Source organism: Trichosurus vulpecula, chromosome 5 (genome assembly GCF_011100635.1).
Source record: "Trichosurus vulpecula isolate mTriVul1 chromosome 5, mTriVul1.pri, whole genome shotgun sequence".
Taxonomy (NCBI): domain Eukaryota; kingdom Metazoa; phylum Chordata; class Mammalia; order Diprotodontia; family Phalangeridae; genus Trichosurus; species Trichosurus vulpecula.
In genome coordinates, this window is record NC_050577.1 from 169338809 (window position 1) to 169359707 (window position 20899).

The 20899-nt window shown below is 39.6% G+C and overlaps 1 protein-coding gene across 9 annotated transcripts in view; it reads right to left on the reverse strand.

Moving 5' to 3' along the window:
• The window catches only part of CELF2 (CUGBP Elav-like family member 2), a 392630-nt gene that overhangs the window by 93957 nt on the left and 277774 nt on the right, over window positions 1-20899 (reverse strand). For all 9 annotated transcript variants that reach the window (XM_036759896.1, XM_036759905.1, XM_036759906.1 and 6 more), the window contains one exon: window positions 2576-2624. In XM_036759896.1, coding sequence (XP_036615791.1) covers window positions 2576-2624 — 49 coding nt within the window. The remainder of the gene's footprint in view (window positions 1-2575; window positions 2625-20899) is intronic.

Consider the following 20899-nt stretch of genomic DNA (forward strand, 5'->3'; position numbering starts at 1 on the left):
ACAAAGCTGTGAACATTTTTGAAACATATTTAATGGAATATGAGCTATAGGGTGCAAAACTTGGGCAAGTCAACATGGTGGACAAACAGAGGTTCAATTTATGTTGGAATGTATAGATAGATGAAGGCTCAAGGGGTAATTAACTTTTCTTTATTTCATTTGTCCATCACTAATTAATCTGTGATTAGGAGCGCTCTTGTTCTGCACAAATACTGAGTTTCAGGAATCTAAGCATGTTGATAATGAAGACAGCCAATGTCTTACTGTGATGAGTCTTTTGTGCCATCCATAAATGTCAGCAAACTCAATAACACTGCAATTAGAGCTTGTTATATTTCTTTCACAACTATAGGAGCTATTTAGAGCATCTGATCCAAAGAAATCCTTGTGCTCTTTGAGCTTTCTAAAACTATGCTTACCTGTCAAAAGCACCTTGTAAAGGATGGAGGTGGGGGATGAGGGAGGGGTTGGCTTTTTATCACAAGCTTTAGGAAATTATATATTTCATGGCTTCCTCGATAACTTCAAAGAAAGAAGTGAAACCCGCCCATGTCAATGCAACATAGGATGCTTCTGATCCTTCTACTTTCGAAAGGCTACTAAAATAAAGAGTTGTCTTCCTTTAACAGCAACCTTCGGCTTAGTCACATTCTTCAACTCTCTGAATGTCAACCTGAAAACCAAACTTGAGTCTGTGTATCCAAAGGCAGAACTGGTCTAACCAAAGGTTTTGGTGCCTATGAGTATTATACATGCAAATCTCTATCATGACTTGAGAAGGAAAAATCTAGAAGGACTAGTTTCTGGAGAGTGCTCATGCATTCATTCATTCATATGCCTACTTTGCACAAATTACTGTGCTTATCTGCCAAAAATGCCTTGAAATAAGAGAAGTACAGCATGATGATTAGAACAATAAGATAGTTTATGACTTCATCTACCATGAGCCAAGTGAAATGAAAAATTCATAAATAGAAGCAAAAATCTCATATTGGCCTCAATTATTTGAATATGTCTACTTATTCCCGATAATTACCTTTAATTCTATAGGCTACCACTCTAATAGGTTCTCTCCTGCGAAGGTAAGGAGGTCATAGGATCACATACTTTTAAATCTCTGACTTTAGTGGCTATCTAGCACAAACTTTAATTTCACACTGAAGGACACTGAGGCCCAGAGAAGTTATTTGCCTAAAATCAAAGAGGCAGCAAGTGGTAGAACCAGGGTTTAAACCAAGGTCTTTGTGTGCAAAAAATCTAAAGATTATAAGATGTACTGCACTAAGGTGAATTATTTCCTCAACCCAAACTTCTAGTCTCTTTTAATGAGAGAAATGTATACTCTACCAAAAAACAAACAAAAAAAATGTTCCTGAGTTATACAGTTTGGAGATTAAAGAGATTTCTAGACAACTAGCCCAACATCTAACTTCTGTATTGATGGTCAGGCCAGAGCCATATCTAGGTAATAGGTATTTTCTGGGTAGGGGTATTATCAGGGCAGGTAGAAGGGAGTCAGGTTGCATGGGAGGACTAAGATAACCAGCAAGATCTCCAACAAAAAGCCAGACTATTGTCTATTCCAGAAAAATGTGGCAAGTTCTTATTTTCTTCAAAACTTTATAGTCTGTGGAGAAGCCAGAAAATGGGATGCACTACAATTAGAAAAAAAAATACCTTGTGGAGAGATTTAGAGCCCAATCATAATTTACATTTGCAGATATGTAGATCTCTAAGTGCATGGCTTCTGCCCTGATTACTAATTAATGAGGTGCAAAAATGCCTGTTGGAAGGAAACAGTGCTGATTATTATGGCAGCCTTGTGGGACTTGAGAAGCTCTGTGGTCTAAGAAGGTAGAAGATTCCTTTAACATATATTTCAGCACATTTAAAAAAAATTAAAATAAAGAAAAAGCTTTGCTAAAACAAAAGTAAAAACACCAAACAGGGAAGCATGGCCATCAGCATTCCCAGCTCCAGAAGAGATAAATTCCAATGATTTCATGGACCTTGTCAACTGCATATTTTATGTTTAGTATAAGTTTATTTAATCAGTAATCTGAATCCTGAATGAACCCTGATGCAAATATCTTTTGATCATTTTGGTATGATTTAGGCCACCTGCGTTAAAAAAAATACTCTAACCAAGGAATAAATGAAAAAGGGGAAAAAATTCAGTTTAACTCTTAATGGGCAATCCCCCGCCTTCATGCTCACTTTTTCTTTTCACAAGAGTAACAAGTGTTCGTGCTTCTTTTTCTACCCTACACTAAAGGGGAAGATCAACAAAAGCTAAATGCCAATGGGCCATGACCCAGGGCAAGCCCCAAATGGAGAGAGACAGAAAACTATTTCTTGTAACACCTTCCACACATCTTTACAGGAGAGATAAATGGGACAACAGATCATGTCATCATTTCTTCAGACCTGACAGCCGCAGAGCTATTTTCTGAAATAATTCTCAGCTTTTTACACAGAAACGGATACTTGCAACTGGCTTCATCCTACTTGCCCTCACTTTTTAATTTAAAGACAGAGGCATTATTATTAAATGAGACAAGCCATCGCCACTTACCATTTGACTTTTCACTATCTGCAGGTTTCATCTGAATGGGATGATGCATCTAAAAATACAAAGGAAAGAAAGTAAAGGTAGGTTGGACAATTGGAAAAAAAAAACCTTGTCATCTGACACCACTAAGATTGAATAGCATTTAGGTTATGAGGGTGCATGATCAATATTTAATGTCCTGGAAGTAAAAGAAAGCACAAAGTTAAAATAATGCTTCAATAACCATTTAAACATGCAAACCAAACATTAGCATAGTATTTTATAGCCATGAATTGAATTCTCTTAATTCACTGGGCCCCAAAGACCAGGATGAATCTGAATCTAATTTGTTTTGCCTCTAACCATCCTAATTGTCCACTGCATGCATTTTTCTTGTCTCTGTGATCATAGTTACTTGGGTGGGCAATTTGAGGGATCAGTACTTGACAAATTCATGTACTATCATTTAAACTTCTTTTTTTTTTTTAAAGAGACCAAATACAGAACAGGATGCAAACAACTGGGGCCAAGAAATGAACCTACAGTCATATCAAATCTGTATTTAGGGACAGGAGGGAAATATGTGAATTTTCCATGGTGGAAGTGAGGAATTTTCTGTCGTTTCCCACATAGCACTTTGGATTCAATTCGTTAGCAAGCTGAATCACACTACTGTGCATTTACTCCAAATACAGAATGCTACCTCTATCCCCAATTAAAATAAATTCCTCAGACTACTTGCAGAAGCCCTTCTGTTTCATTTTTCACTGTACCCCAAGGAACATACAAGCTACAGGGTAGACGGAGTCACTGGCTGTGCTAACTGCTTTGATTGTAATGGGTCCCGTTCTCTTTGAACCTTTAATTTCCCCAGTGGACTCCCATCACTTGCATGCCACATCTCTGGGTTTTATCTAATTTAAATGAAAGGGGAATGGTACTTGGCTCAGGCATTTAAATGATGTGAAATTATTATCAGTCTGTCCGGGCCATGTGTACCTAATGCCTATCAGAGGTCTTGAAAGTACACAAGGGAGAGGAAAGACTGGATGCTCTCATAGGGTCTCCCATATTCTGAGAGGTGGTATGCCCTTAGGTTCTGAACAGAGCCATTGAGGCAGAAGGTCTAAGCAATATTCCCCATTCATTCATTTGTTCAACAAACATTTGAGTGTGCATTAAATGTGTACCACTGTCCTAGGCAGCACAAGGGAATACAAAGAAGTGTATGTGTGTGTGTATACACATACACACATATACATATATACACACACATATATACACGTGTGTGTATATATACATACATATATGTGTACATATATGTATACATATATGTATATACAGTATGTATATATGTATTGTGTGTATGTATATATATATATATGCATGCATATATATTATTGTTATTCAGTCATTTTTTCAGTCATGTCCTACTCTTTGTGACCCCATTTGGAATTTTCTTGGCGAAGTTCTTGGCAAAGACACTGGAGCAGTTTGCCATTTCCTTCTCCAGCTCATTTTACAGATGAGGAAACTGAGGCAAACAGGGTTAGATGACTTGCCCAGGGTCACACAAGTATCTGAGGCCAGACGTGAACTCAGGAAGATGAGTCAGCCTGACTCCAGGACCAGTGCTCTGTGCACTGCTTAACCTAGGACCACCCCCCCCATATACATGTATGTATATATGTACATACACATTATGTGTTATATACATTAGATATTATACATGCCCTATATATAACATAATACATAATATACATAATATAAAATATATAATACAAAGATGTACTTTCTGTTCTCAAGTAACCTGTGAACTACTTTAGGAAACAAGACACAAAGACAAAAATTAACTAGTACTCCATCCAATGTAAGAAGCTACACAGCAGGGCCAAGTTAAGTACAAATGAGCAGACCGCTGTAACATTTCTAATCTTGTACAGAGCACAACTTTCAAGCAAGATTTTAAAAATTGGCCAAAGTCAGAGTTTCTAATAATCTTTATTTCTACAAAATCTCATATTCACACCCTCCACATTTTTTTTTTTTGATATTTATTAAGGGAGGACAGGAGTTCTGGGGAAGCAGAGATAATTGTGGCTCTTCCTGAGGCAACCAAAACAAAACAAAACACAAAACCCCTAAAGAGCTCCTGCCCACAGGAAACTTACATTCCATTGGTGAGATTTTGCTGTTTTGACTTTTTTAGGACCTATAATTTCATTGTCTTAGGGAACTCCTTGTGAGGAATCTACCTTAACTAAAGCAGATTGGAAACTACTCTTAGAAAGTGTGTATGGAAAGCAGGATTTGGATCTAAATTTTCCTAACTCCGAGGCCAGTTCTGGAAATACAACATAATAAAGAAAATAAATTCTGAAAGGCAGAGGGAGGGAGGGAGTATTCTTAGAGGGTGGCTTGGGCAAATGTACACAGATGGAACACATAGACCCAAGCCCGAGAACAGCAAACAGCTCAGTTTGGCTGCAATATGGGGTGTATGAAGGGGAGTAATGTCAGAAGCTGGAATCAGCCCTGGAGAACAACTGAAAGGTGACCCAGCAGTGCAGTGACATGGCCAGCCTTAGGAATATTCTTTTTAGCAGTTGTCTTTTGGATAGAGCAGAGAAAGGAAAAAGTACATGTAACAGGAAACAAATGAAAGGCCATTGCAGTATCCTAGGCCAGAGGTATAGCCCTCAACACTTCTCATGGAAATGCTGAACCAAATAAATAAAAATACAACAAAGTATAGATTATTTAGCATTTAAAAAAATTAAGCCCATATATGACACACAGAGATCATTACGTATAGTTTTGTAGCTCCCAGTTTCTATTTGAGTTCAACACTACTGACCTAGGCCAGGGGTAGGGAACCTGTGGCCTCAAGGTCACATCTGGCCCTCTAAATCCTCAAGTGCAGCCCTTTGATGGGATCCAAACTTAGATGTCTGTTAATAGGCCACACTTGAGGACCTAGAGGGCCACATGTGGTCTTGAGGCCACAGGTTCCCCACTCCTGATCTAGGCTACAGGAGATTGAGGGCATGATTTGGTTCAAGGATGAATTGGATTCTACTTGTTTTGTGGGGCTCAGAAGACAGAACATGAAACAATGTGTGGAAAAGTTAAAGAAAAAAAATTAGGGTTTTTTTTAGTTTTTGGTCAGGAAAAACTCCCTAAGAGTAAGGACTATCCATAAGTACATAGGTGGGCAGCCAGGATAGAATGCCAGGCCTGGAGTCAGGAAGACTGGAGTTCAAATCTGACCTTGGACACTAGCTGTGTGATCCTGGACAAGTCACTTAACCCTGTTTCCTCATCTGTAAAATGAGCTAGAGAAAGAAATAGCAAAGCATTTCCAGTACCTCTGCCAAGAAAACCCCAAATGGGATCACAAAGACTCTGTCACGACTGAAACGCAACAACAATCCCTAAGTGGAGTGCGATAATGCAAATGCAGCTATTCCCACACATTCTCAAACATCTTACACACGGACATCTGAGTTTTCAGACTAGCTGGGGCTTTACAGGATGGGTGACAACCCTACTTCAGACATATTATGCAGATGATTTAGAGAACATCTGGGAACCCCCTCGAGAAAAGGTGCTCCATAAATACTATTCTAAGTGAATCATCATTCACTTGTTAGAGATTTTTAATCACGTACAGGGTGTAAAATGTCAAGTCAGATTAAAATAGCATAGGGCAGGGATTCTGAACATCTCATTTTCACTTCTACAAAACTCATGACCCTCAAAATTCAGAGATAAGTTTCAGGGAGATGGGGAAGTTTATACCTGGGTGAAAGAACTCTGGTTTAAGATTCCAAGTAACAGTAAAAGGTCATAGGATTTAGGAATGGAAGGGTCCTTAGAGAACATTTAGTCCAACACCATGTTATAGGTGAAGAAGCTGCAGTCTAGGAAGATTAAATAACTCGTCCAAGGTTGTGCAAATAATGTAGTGGAGGAAGAATTCAAAACATGTGTTCTGACCTCCAATACTGCACTCTTTCCATGGACCCCACACTCCTCACTACCGGGCACATCTTAGAAGAAACACCTAGGGATGAATCAATGCCACTCCGCAATCAACATGGAATAATGATAATGACCTTTGGTTGAAGTTCCAACCCAAGGGAAGGGATAGAAAATGGAGATTTCTTTTTGGAAAAGAAAAAAGAATAAATCTAATCAAAACTTGAGAGATATTTTTATGGATAGGTGAGTTTCATGCCAGCAGGAAAGAAGGGCTAATATTAATAAAATACCAGCTTGAGTTTTAACCTAAGCTTTCCAGTGGAACTTCAGAGTCCTAAGGGAGTGGCAATGATAGCAATGGGCCATACCCACTGCCTTCCCTGAACCAGGAACACACAATGATAGAACATCTACCTTTCAACGTAGCAATGATAGCCCTTTTCAAATCTGTGTCAGGAAGTGGATGACAAGGGGTATTTCCAGACATCCAAGCTAGGGCACGAGAGGAGGAAAAAGGCATCATTTAAAAGTGGTAGAAAGAGAAGAGTAGCCCAGGAAACAGCAGCCATTGCCCCCCTGAAGCTCTAGAAATTGTGGTGGGGAAAAAAAAACAACCACAGCAAAGCTCATTCCTGGGTCTTATTAATATAGCTGAAGACTTCTAAAAGCCAGTGTAAAAATCTTGGAGAAATATGTTTACTTTATTCTGGAGGATGGAGGTGGTGGAGATTCACTAATATATCCCTTCATAAACTTATGATAATAATAACTATAATAGCAGCATTTCTATAGCACTTTAAAGTTTGTAAAGCATTTTACCATATCTTACTTTATCCCCACAGCAACCCTGGGAGATGGGGGGCCAATTATCATTCCCATTCATAGGTGAGGAGACTGAGGCAGGCAGTGGTTGAGTGGTTTGCCCGGATCAAAAAGCTGGGAAGTGTCTGAGGACAAATTTGAACTCAAGTCTTTTTGTACTCTGTGGCCACTGTACTACACTACACCAATATTAAACCACTGCCCATCTCCCAGATTAGAAGATGACTTACTAGCAAATTTCCTCTTAGCGGGTCCAAATTCAGAAACAACTTGGAGTTTCTCAGTTGTGAGGATGTTAACGTTAGATTCAGGGTATCAGAAATCTGTTCTAACTGATGGGAATGGAAGTAAGAGAGAGATGAGAACAAAGTCCTGGACAGGGGACACTGAGATCTATGAGGTTAACTTGTTAAAGGGGATTACACTGTTTGACAACCTCTTTCCCTAAGTACACGTAGCAAGGAACAAAACCCTACTTTGCACCATGCTTCCCAACCCAGGACTCTCATTATATAAACAAATGAATGGTGATTACTCCAAATCAATGGGCCTCATTCCTGGGCACAGCAATAGGCCCATGATGCATAACAGTTTTATGTAAAGATTCTTAGTTTGACTAGCCGTCGTTAACATGGGCAGAGATGATATGGGGCCTAGGGGAAAGAAGGGTGAAGACGTTGGCTTCTTACACACAGAACCACTCATGTTGAAACTTGTTTAACCCTGGCCATCGCTGATTGATAAGTTAACCACCTTTAACATGAGATTCAATCAAACATGCCATTTATAACCTGAAATGGGTTTTAACACAGTCACGGGAATGCATCTCATTATTAAACCCATCCTAACCCCTTGAGGAAGCAGCTGTGATGGAACATATTATAAACTCACTGCCCATAAAATATTTAAAGATAAAAGGAGGGGGAAAAATGAAGTGAATTCACAAAAGAAGTGCGCCCTGCATAAGAAAATAAAAGCATACTCGATAATGAGTAAAAATAAAGCAGGTAGGTAGAGGGAGTTAATTAGACTTTCACAGTTAAACTGGAGAAGTTATGAAATGATTATAATTTTTAATGACCCTATGCTTTCTGAAGATTTCTTGAAGATTACAGATGGTAAAAAGAAGTTTCATTTGAGAAGCCACCCACTGAAAGTATGGCATCTCAAATGAAAGCTCTCATATTCTGTCAGGAAAAAGTCACTCTAACAATCGCATGCCACAAGGCTGTGAGCAGGCATTTCCTTCCAGGTAAATGAATATTGCCATCTGCGTTACAGTCCTATTATTCCAAACAGACCCAGTTACTGCTTCATTCCCCTGCTCTGCAAAGGTAGGGTTATAAAGAAACAAAAGTAGGTTCAAGGACATTGAAAATATTGAATAATGAGCTCCCAAGGTCTCTTCTTTCTGCCTTTATAGAAGTCTGGGGGAAGTGACCCCATAGCAAGCTAGCTAAGACATCTTTATCTGAATTACACCTATGGAGGTACACAGAAACTTTGTCTCTGTGATGCCGAAATGTGACAACTAACCAGAGAATTCAATATATTAAAAATCAGTAAAACCAAGCGTTATCATGGAGGCATAGCCATCGTTTGGGTTCATGGTTTCTCTGAGCATGGTCCTCTGCCTCCACAGCAGCTGTACCTATAGGGGCTAAGGGCAATGATAGATTTAGACAAGCAAGGTTATAATTCTTTCACCTGAAATGAACATTTAATTTAAACTCTTAAACTCACTGATACAGTTATCTAAAAAATTGCCTCAGTTAACTGTATTTAAAAGCACGAAGCTTCAATATATTGGTTTCATCCTTCCTCGGTCTTTTACAAACTATTTTTTCCACTTTAATTACAGAAAAAAAATAAGTTGTAGTACTAGTCCAGGGTTGGGGAACCTGCAGCCTTGAGGCCTTGTGTGGCCTTGTGTGGCCTCAAGGCCGCAGGTTCCCCACCCCTGGTCTAGTCTTTCTAACCTGTTGTTATTAAGGTCAAAGAGTCTGCTAGGTAGCTCGGTGATGCAGTAGATAGAGCACTGGGCTTGGAAGACCTGCATTCAAATTCAGCCTCAGATACTAACTAGCTGTGTGATCCTGGGCAAGTCACTCCATCTGTTTTCCTTAGTTTCTTCATCTGTAAAATGGGGATATAATAGTATCTACTCCCCAGGGCTGTTGTGGGGATCAAATGACAATAATTGTAAAGTGCTTAACTCAGTGCCTAGAACATAGTAAGTACTATATGGAAGTTAGTCAGGCAGTAGTAGCAACAGGGAATTAGAGCATTCCAAGGAATAAGCCTGGTAAGAAGAAGCCCTGTGCTCAGAATCAGAGGACTTAGGTTTGGATTCTAGCTTTGGTCCCTGGGCCTCTGGGTGGGGTGCCCCATGTGACTTTGAGGAAATCACTTCCTCTCTCTATATCTGAGTTTTCAAAACCATAAAACAAACGGTTTGGATTAGAAGATTTCTAAGGTTTCCCTTGGGTCTTTTCTGAAAGTCAGAAAAAATAATACCCAGTGTACCAGTGGGTTTATAAGGAACCCAAGATTATACAAGATGTCCCCAAAATAGAGGTGCAGTTTTAAGCATTGCTGCATTAAGACTTTTGGGACATCCAGTACATGCTAATCTGGATGACTTCAGCCTAATTTCAATCATATGCAGAACATTTTGGCTTTTTCTAAATGAAACTTACAACCTGGAATTAAACTACATTTTTTTGTTGTTGTTGTTGCTGTTGTTATTTGGGGCAATCAGTCTATGATGCTCTAAACCTATTGATAAACAAAAGGGCTAGCAATTGTTTTGGGAGAATAAGATGATGTTTCCACTACGCCAGGATAAACTGATCTATTTTGAGGTATCTTACCGAGGTTAACGGCATGAAATAGATCCATGGGATCTATAAAATGAGCAGTTAGTTAATGTGCTAGTTAAGCCAATTGTCTAAGCCCAGGTGGATTTACCTAGAGTTAACTAGATCATAAAAATGTATTGATTATTTGAATCCTGACACAAGCATTATCATTCTAGATAAAACACACTGCTGGGTTGCTTCCATCTTTCAAGAGGCCAATTTCATAATGGAGTATAGAGCACAAGCAACCTCAACACATCGATATTTTTGAGTCACTGGCCCTATTCTAAAGAAAACTTTTGGGTGGGCTTGAGTGCACAACCTTTAATTTTTCCCAACAGCTGTCAACTGAACTAGGGGGAAGCTAGAGTTCTGAAGAATACAAAGTAATTCTGGATCGTCTCTATCCCAAATCAGAAAATGTGGAAAGATCCAGCTGTAGGAACAAATGATGGCTACTTCCTACTGCTGGCCATCTTACAGAGTGGACTAGTCAGTCCTTCAAAGAGGAAGAGGGGCTGTTTGCATGAAGAATCTCAAAGTCGTCTTGGTTAAAAGGCAAAGTTAGAGAGGGCCATTGAGGATAACCCTGCCTGGCCACAAACAGATACCTGGAAGGCATCTTCAATCTGGGTTCTAATCATCCACAGATATATTCAGAGATAGAAAGAAAAAGCAAAACAAAAGTAAAAAACCTAGAGTACATGAAGGTACACATCAGTTTTAGCTTCAAAGACTTCTAGTCGGCTTTTCCACTGTAAAAACTGCACCTGTTTACATTCTTGTCAAAACCATGTGACATGTGTATGGGGGGTGGGTGGGTGGGGGAAACAAGCAGTGTAACCATTTACTTTTGGCAAAAAAAAATATTGCAGGGAAATTAGATTAATCTGGGTGGAATTCTATGTGGGAATTTGGAGTCTGTCATGGTGATTAAGTCATCATTTCTGTCAGATTACTCTAATCGGCTGTCAAATAACATTCCACAAACCCATCTGTAACTTGGCATCCTAGTTATTGAGTCTATGTTACCTTCTGTATACAAAACACATACTAAACAAGGAAGGGGCACAGCCTAGCATTTATTAAAGTTATTAGCCGTGATTAGGTTCTGTGTTTTCATACTAAATAACAACATAAGCTCACATTTTGTTTTATTTATTCTTGAAATTAGAAAAAGAAGCATGAGCTTAAATGGGGAGTGTGGAACATGAATGAGAAATGCTTATTATGAATGAATTTAGAAAAGTGTGGCTGTGTAATACATTGAAAAACACAACCACGTAAAGCACGGTCCATTAACCCCTTTCTCTACTTTTCTGGGAAATAGTGTGTTATACCCAGGGCTGGAATTTATCTTAGAAAATGTGGATAGACATATATGGAATGACGATATTAGTTACTCTAGGCCGGGGTCGGGGCGGGGGGGGTGGCAGAGGGGTCCTCTAGGTCCTCAAGTAGAGCCCTTTGGCTTCTGAAACCAAACTTTACAGAGCAAATCCCCTTAATAAAAGGATTTGTTCTGTAAAACTTGGACTCAATCAAAAGGCTGCATTGAGGACCTAGAATGCCACGTGTGTCTTTGCGGCCGAAGGTTCCCCACCCCTGTTCCAGCCTATAACAACTGTCAAGAAAGAAACCTGTAGGTTGCTGTCAAGGCACTGAAAAAGGCAAAAGCATTAATATAGTGTCTATTACATGCCAGGTACTGTGCTGTTTGTATAAATATTGTAACATTTGATCCTCATAACAACCCTGGGAGGTAGGTGCTATTATTATCATACCCACTTTACAGTTGAGGAAACTGAGGCAGATAGGTTAAGTGACTTGCCTGGGTCAAACCATTAGTAAATATCTGAGGTTAGATTTGAACTAAGGGCTTCCCAACTCCAGGCCCAATACTCTATCCACTGTGCTACAGCTGCCTCTATTAGGCTATTGTGATAACTGTTACTGTTTGGTCTTTTTAGTCATTTCCTACTCTTTGTGACTTCATTTGGGGCTTTCTTGGCAGAGATACTGGACTAGTTTGCCATTTCCTTCTCCGGCTTATTTTACAGATGAGGAAACTGAGGCCAATAGGGTTAATTGCCTCGCCCAGGGTCACACAGCTAGTAAGCGTCTGAGGCCTGATTTGAACTCGGAAAGATGAGTCTTGCTCACTCCAGGCCTAGCACTCCACCCACTGCACCACCTAGATGCCCACTGTGACAGTACTCCATTAAAATATCACAAAGGGATAAAGGATGGTCTTGGGAAAATAATAAATTATTATAGATTAATGAACTCAAGTCAAAGAAATTAACATTTTGGTCTCAAGAAACAGAAAACATATTCTAGTTATTGTCACTTTCTTATTGTGGATTTGTTTTCCAAGGACAATAGCATCCCTTAGAATAGTGATTCTGACAGTGTTACATTTAGAAAGCCCCAGCCATGCTCAGGGCTAGAAGGCACCTTCAAAGTTATCAAGTCTAACCCTAGCATGTTAAAAAAAAAACTATTGATACTTTTTTGTTTTACACCTTAGTGATTTCTTCTCGTTTACTTTCTCTTCCACATCCATCAAACTTTCCCTTGTAATAAAGAAAAATCACTTCCCAAAACTATCTGACCCAAACAGAAATAGCCTGATAGCACATGCAACATTCCACACCTGTAGTCTTCCATCTCTCTGCCAAAAAAGGGATGTGTGCGTCATCATTTGTCTGTTCACTGGGATGGAAATTGGCCATTGTAATTAACAATCGTAGGCTGGCTGTCTTTTAGTTTTTTTCAGTGACAATATTACACTCATTGTTCTCCTGATTCTCCTCACTTCACTCAACATCAGCTCATGTAAAGCTTCTGTGTTTTTTTTTCTAAATTTCTCACAATCCCTGTTTCTTGTGGTGTGATAGTTTCCTATTATATTCATATATGTACTGCAATTTGTTCAGCCATTCCCCAATTGATAGGCTCCCAGTTTGTTCCTAGTTTGTTTTTTTTTTTTTTGGCTGCCATTAAGAAGATGTTCAGTAGTTTTTCATTCATGTTTGATTCTTCATGACCCCATTTGAGGTTTTCTTGACAAAGACACTGGAGTGGTTTGCCATTTCCTTCTCCGATTCGTTTTACAGATGAGGAAACTCAGGCAAAAAGGTTAAGTGACTTGCACAGGGTCACATAAGATAGTTGAGTGTCTGGGACCGGATTGAACTCAGGTCTTCCTGATTCCAGGTTGGCACTTACTGTACCACCTAGATGCCCACTGTTAAGAGGTACTACTATAAATGTTTTGTAATATGTGGGACCTTTCTTTCCTCGACCTTTTTGGGATATGTGTCCAGTATTAGGACTGCTGGGTCAAAGGAATGGACAGTTGGAATCATAAAATTCCAGACTTGCATACCAATTTTCTTCTCTACTGAGTATATCTCTTTCTATATCTTCCTTCAGCTCCTCTGACACTGAATACTTCCTTTTTAACCATCTTTAACATTTCAATTTATTTTACAGATAAGAAAATTGAGGCCAAGAAGGGCTAATTTAATTGTCCAAGGTCACACAGGCATAAAGTGGAAGAGTCAGAATTCAAACTCAGATCCTTTGACTCCTTGTCCAGCACCAGACGATCAGCAAAGCAGTACAAAGTACATGCTAAAGGAATAATATATGAAATGATTGAGTAATAGTTTGATGATCCAATAGTTCAGTTTCTAAAGATCCTTGGACCTATATAAGTCTGATTCTAAAAGGTCTCACACTAATAAATGAAATAAGATATAATCAGAAACAACTCACTGTACTAAAAGTATCAAGAAGCACTTATTAAGTGTCTTCAAAGGGCAGCTAGGTGGTGCAGTGGACAGAGTACAGGGCCTGGAGTCAGGAAGACTCATCTTCCCAAGTTCAAATCAAGACTTACTAGTTGTGTGACTCTGGGGAAGTCATTTAACCCTCTTTGCCTCAGTTTCCTCATCTGTAAAATGGATGGAGAAGAAAATCGCAAATCACTACAATTTTTCCAAGAAAATCCCAAATGGGGTCATGAGGAGTCAGACACAACCGAAAAACAGCAGAACAATGTGCTAAGAGAGAGAATAGCTCATAGAAAAGAAAGACCCTAACCTCATGGGGGCTACTATCTGGTTAACCAAACTTGGGCAAAGTGACTTAGGGATTTGTCCCAAGGTGCATACATTTAGAGGGAGCCTTCAGCAGGCAGAACTAAGCATGTAGAAAGAATCATCAATGAAAACAGGAAGATCCCAGACAGGGCTTTTCTCACCTTTCCCTTGTCCCCTTTCACCCCACCCCCCATCCCACCCCAGCAATGCTCCTCTCTAGCTCACTCCTAATTTTTGCCTTGGAAGCCAGGAGGCCCTGTCTCTTTCTCCACTTGCTAGCAGGGTAGACATGGGAACTCGTTTCCTAAAGTTTAATATCCCTCTCTGAGGTCTCATTCCTACCCTCTTACCCTACTACTCCTGTCCTGTCTTTCAACTGAATTACCTCTGGAGAATTAGAATTACTAGTTATGACCCTGGATGGGGAGAAGAGAATATCATAGATACAACAATAAAACCAACCATACATAAAATCACACGAGAACTGTATATCATCTGAATGCCACAAAACTAAGGAGATGTGAGGGTTTACACATCATCTGAGATGACTTTCTTCCTCCAGAACCAATTGTATAGGCATAACCATCACAACCTTCACACAATTCCACAACAAAACCAAATTAGATGTTGACTTCAAATCCAACATTTCGAAAGGAACTCAAATTATGTCCCTCTCCACAACCTGCTTTATAAGTTTCTTTATTATCTCTATTTCTTTGCTCACACTATGTCCTGTGCCCGAAATGTTCTTTCTCTCTGTCTTTCTCTCTCTCTCTCTCTACCTCCTCCTCCTCGAGAAATTCTACATATCCTTTAAACTCCAACCCAAATGACGCCTACTCCAAGCAGCCTTCTCTGATGCCCTCAGATGGTAAACTTTTCTCCCCTTAGACTCGTGTTGTGGTAGGTAGGTCTGTGATGTTTTTTGTGGACTTCTAAATACTACTCCTGGATTCTTCGGGAAGGCTGATTGGGTAAGCACCATTCTAATTTCATGCAGGGATACTTAGTCCTTAGATGACATCTCTAGAGTGTTGCGATGTTACAGCACACAATTTCTAAGGCAGATTTTGCAGTTTTTCATTTACAGTGTGTGTGTTGCTGCCAGAGCATTCCAATGAGTCCACAGTGATTTTCAGATTAGATACAGTATGCTTTTCCAATCGGAGCAAACTGTTCCTCAAACCTCTTGGCATAGGTTTATTAATCTCAAAATAAGCTGCCAATAAGCTTTACAAATAATTTTCAAAAGTCATTAGTGTTATAATGATTCTATTTGGCCATACAGTTTATATTGGCTCCACCTACATATGGCTTCTCTCCCTCCCTTGCTGTCATCTATCTTATCACTAGTTTAGACAATATAAAACTTGTCCTTGAGCAAATAAACTCACACCTCCTCACACATCCCCCAAACCAACAAAACCTCTAGCCAAAGTAAACAAACAAAAACACCAAACACCATCACCCCACAGATGTCCATTAAAACCAAGCAAGGAAAGGACTGGAAGGGAGAAATGTTTTCTATTAGATCGGCTGTGTAACTCCTGTTAGGCCTTGGGCACAGGGTCCAGTATTTACTTTCATGCATATAAATACAGTGGTCATGCTTTCAAACTTAAAAGGTTCTACCAAAGGTTTCCCAGCAAGTGAACTTATGTCCTTGGTGTCTAGTCCAGTAGCATTTTACTTACTCTGGCAACATACCATGATGACGGATAGTTTCCGTAACCGTTTTTTCTTTTAAAGTTGAATTTTTTTTTTGCATCTGCAAACAGACTGCTCTTTCTTAACAGGATGCCGATAAAATAACCATAGTAACCGGGGAAAATGAATGGAAGAACACTGAATACACATATGAATGGGACCAGCTGTAGGAAAAATTGTGAAATAGGCAAATTTCATCTTTGGTACCTTTCCATTCCCTTCATTTTCCTAAGTGTCCCTATCAAAGAGGAAAGTGATCTGAGAAGTGAATTCATACACTAATCTGTCAGTCACTGAATGTACTTTCCCTTCTGGGTGTACCTGAAGAAAAGGCTGGGGTGGGGAGCAATGGTTAATTATAAAGAAGGAATCACTGATGATGTAACTCTAGAGACCCTTTTTTTAAATCTAGAGATCCTTTTTTTTAAAGTTTTATTGATGTTTTAAAGAAATATTTACACCACATTCATTTCCCAATATATTTCCTTCTTCTATCAAACCTTCTCTTAAAAAAGGGGGGAGATAGAGTTAAGCAAAACTATCTCCCCTAAATGACTGTGTCTGACAGATTATGCAACATTGTGCTGCCAGAATCTCCGGAGTAAGACATTCAGGCACCATTTCACCTCAGTGTAGAGGGAAATAATCTTTATGGGTCCAAGAGCTATAGCCAGAGTGGGACAAGTGGAGCTTTGTCCTAGTGTGCCAAATTTAGAGAGTACCAAGAGCCAACTCCCTCATCTGATGGGATGTTAGGGAAATAGCTATGCATGTACACAAAGGAGAGTGATGCTAACACCCTTAATTAAACTGGCAACCCCTATCTCCTTCAAATAACATGTTTGCCTGACACAGGGAAGTCAGTGCTCTCCACCAAGATCTTGAGGAAATTAACAACATTCTGAGTAACACTCGACTGAAGCCAAAGCCAGGAGGGGAAGTGGGAATGCCTGAAGTGCACAGACCCAGAATCTTTCAACTTCTGTGCTTAGGCAGAAGTACAGAGGTAAGTGGTAGTATCATAATATCCTCAACTGTCAGGCTTAAGTGGGACCTTGGCTATTAGTTACCCTGCCTGTCTTGATTCCTGACTGGGGAACATAATGGAAGGAAGTCAAGGTGGTGAGGAGAGGGAGGGAGAGAAGAGAGAACTGCTAGACTTGTAGTTCTGATTTCTGCAGGGGCAGCATGGACCCCCAAACCTTCTGTTTCTATTGCTTTTGTTTTTTGATGAAAGTTCCAGGCCCTTTTTCTACCTCCTGCCTGGGTTTATTTTTATTGACCAACAGCATTAAGAGGGAGAGATAAATGCTGGGGTTGTATCTGGGGTGAACTGGAAGATAGAAGTAGTGGAGGGCAGAAGTGGATAGAAAGATAGGGAATGGTCTCTTAATAACTTTTTCTCAGTCTTCATCCTTCTTGACTTCTCTGCAGCCTATGACACTGGATCAGTCTCTGATCCTCTTCCCTCTAGGTTTTTGTGATAGTCCTCTCTCCTGTCTGACCACTGCTTCCTTGTCCCCTTTGTTGGTTCCTCATTCATCTCACACCAACTAGCTGTGAGTGTCCCATAAGGCTCTGTCCTGGATCCTTTTTTTTCCACTCAAACTATTTTTCTTGATGATCTCATCAGCTCCTAAGGGTTAATTATCATCTCTATTCAGATGATTCTTTCATCTATATATCCAGCCCTAGTCTTCCTCCTGAGCTATAGTCATTTGTCAGCAACTACCTTTTGGATATCTTAACCTGGATTTCTGCAGCCATCTCAAACTCAGCATAGCTAAAACAACTATCTTTCTCACCATACCAGACCCTTTTTTGAGTTTCCCTATTGGTGCTCAGGGTACCATCATCCTCCTAGTCACCAAGGCCCTCAACCTTGGTATTGCTGTTGATCCATCAGCCCCATTTACCAAACTTGTTTATGTCCACCTTTCCCCACTCACACAGGCATCCATGGCTGTCTTAGCTAATGCCCTCATCACCTCATGCCCAGACTAATATAGGAGTCTTCTAACTTCTCTCTCTTTGACTCAGGAATGCCTCAAATCCATCATCCACTTAGCTGCTAAGGTGATTTTTCTAAAGTATAGGTCTGACCATGTCAGCCCTCTACCTCCTTCTCCATTCATTCCAGTGGTCTTAAAGACCTCAGTTTGGCATGTGAAGTGTTTTGTAAATGCCTCTGCCTGCTGTTTCCAGTCTTTGGTTACTTTCCTTCTCTCCACACATTCTCTTATCCAGTTACTAGTAGCCTGATATTCCTTGCACAGGTCTTTATGCTTTCTCGCTGGCTATCGCCCATGCTCTGACCCCTGACCTTTGCCTCCTACCTTCCTCTAAAACTCAGCTCAAATTCCACCTCATGCAAGAGGCCTTTTCTGGTCTCCCTAGCTGCTTTAACAAGTGCTGTCCCTTCTGAGATTACCTTCCATTTCTTGGCATAGATTTTGGCTGTACCTGGTTATTCAAATATTCTCTCCCTCATTTGGATGCAAGATCAATGAGGGCAGGGATAGTTCTTACCTTTCTTAGAATTCTTAGGAATTAGGATGGTGCTTGGCACATAAGTGTTTCTCTTCTCTTGTCCTCTTTGGGGCCTCTACATAATTTACACATGGCCCAATTGATATCTAGTTAGCAAGAATAATGAGTTACAATAGGAAGCTACCACCTTATCTACTGAGGTGGGCACTTACCTGCCCCTGACTTCAGGCTATTGTCCTAGTGTCATTCCTCAGCTGAGAGAGAGTACCCTTCACTCCTCATGCCCCAGGAACAAAAATTCATGGCCCTTCAAGATGCCCCTCAAATCCCATTGTCTCCACATAAGGCTGGCTCTATAAAACCTAATAATATAGTCTGATACACATACAGTATATCAGAGGCAGTTAGGTGGCTCAGTAGCTAGAGTGCTAGGCCTGAAGTCAGGAAGGAAGACCTGAGTTCAAATCTGGCCTCAAACACTTACTAGCTATGTGACCCTAGTGACTTTATCATTTACCTAATACAGTTTCTTCAACTGTAAAATGGGGATAACGGGAGCGCCTATCTCCCAGGGTAGTAGTTGTGAGGATCAAATGAGATTTTTATAAAGCACTTAACACAGTGTCTGGGTTATACAGTAGGCACTTAATAAATTCTTATCTTCTCGATACAAAAAAAATGTTATTTCTACTATTGGCTTATTATTCTAGGATAGGAGTTTAGAACAGGAATCAGAAAGTAGTATCTTATAGATTTAACTCATAATACTACCATTCTTTGGCATTTGAGGCAAATTATGGGCATCGTCGCAGTGAGGTGTTCATGATATCTAAATGCTTGTAAAGTGTTTTGAGATCCTGGATGGAAAACGCAGAAGGCAATAAATTTTTTATTAACCATGTGCTCTGCAAAAGGATATAATGATGGTTCTTTTCCATCTCATGTCCACAAACACAGATTTACTTTGCCAATAAAGCCACATAAAATGATACATTAACAAATATATTTCATGTTACAATCCCTAACAGTGAAGCACCATAATTTTCTATCCCAAAGACCAAAAAAACCCAGAGTTTAAATTAAATTGGTCATTTCCTTCATAGAAGAATACTGAAAGTGGTTTGGGGAGCTTTCCAAGTAACTCATTTGCAATATTTTCTAGTTTTAATTAAAGTGAAATAGAATGTTAATATGATGACTTAAAACAACACTACATTCCAAACTAACCATGGAGCAGACAAATACTTGGTTGGCAGTCTATAGTATCCCTTACTCATTCCCAGCTGCTTCATATTAATGTTAACAGTATCAACTTAAGAGAAAAACTAAATCAGGACCCTCCTCCACCACACACACACACACACACACACACACACACACAAAATGAAAACAAAAGCAAAAAATACCCAAGCAATAAAGAACTCTTTAAACCCATGGATTGAAAACTAACTTGGGAAATTTTAAGCCAAAACACTTGTCTTGAAACTCCAAACATAGAGTGGCCTCATTATCAAATCAACTGGGAAGCCAAACTGATTTTTATATTCCAATGTTCTTTCTACAGCTTAACTTCTGAGTCTTGGGTAGTTTCTGAATTGCATTGCCAGCCACGTTTATTAATTAGTGTCTAACGTTTCCACCTCTCTGCAAGTTACAATCTCTCATAAAAAATGCATGATTTGATTGGTTTAGGAATGACAACTTCATTTACAACAGACAAACAAACATAAAATCTTACTCTCTCATTTTCTCCCATTTATTTATTTGCATCCTCTTACTACTACCCTCAAGGCCTTGGAGATCTGTGCTAGCTGAGTGAAGGAAAGTAGGTATGGCTTGTAATTTTCCTTTTCTAATCATGTGTAAACAAAAATGATGAACTACCTCCATTTTTTAACAAATGAGCCTTGCAAAAAGAGATCTATTCCCTCCTAAAAATAGACAGCAAGTTTGGAAAAAAGCCTTAGGGCAATTTCATGTTATCCATGCTTAAAACATAAATCCATTAAACATCTGAGCAAGACATCAGATATTGTTTTTAGCAGTGATATTTATTCATCTCATCATCTGCAACAGCAGTGACTTTCGGCTGATTTTTTTTTTTGGCCAAACAGAGATTTCTCCTCCAGTGCTAATAATTCTTGATGAGTATGAGGTTCATTTCACTGTCTCATTTAGATTTCCACCTTAGCCTCTAATGCGCAGGTCGTTTACCTGGTTTGGAAATTACTTGTTGGCAGCACTTGGGAAAATGATGATGGCAGCTCCATTGTATTTTAAGTACTCTTTATCCTAAGGTTAATTCTTTTAAAAACCAAATTCTCAAGGTCAAGTCCTTCAAATGTACAGCATAGGACCAAAATGGAAATACTGGC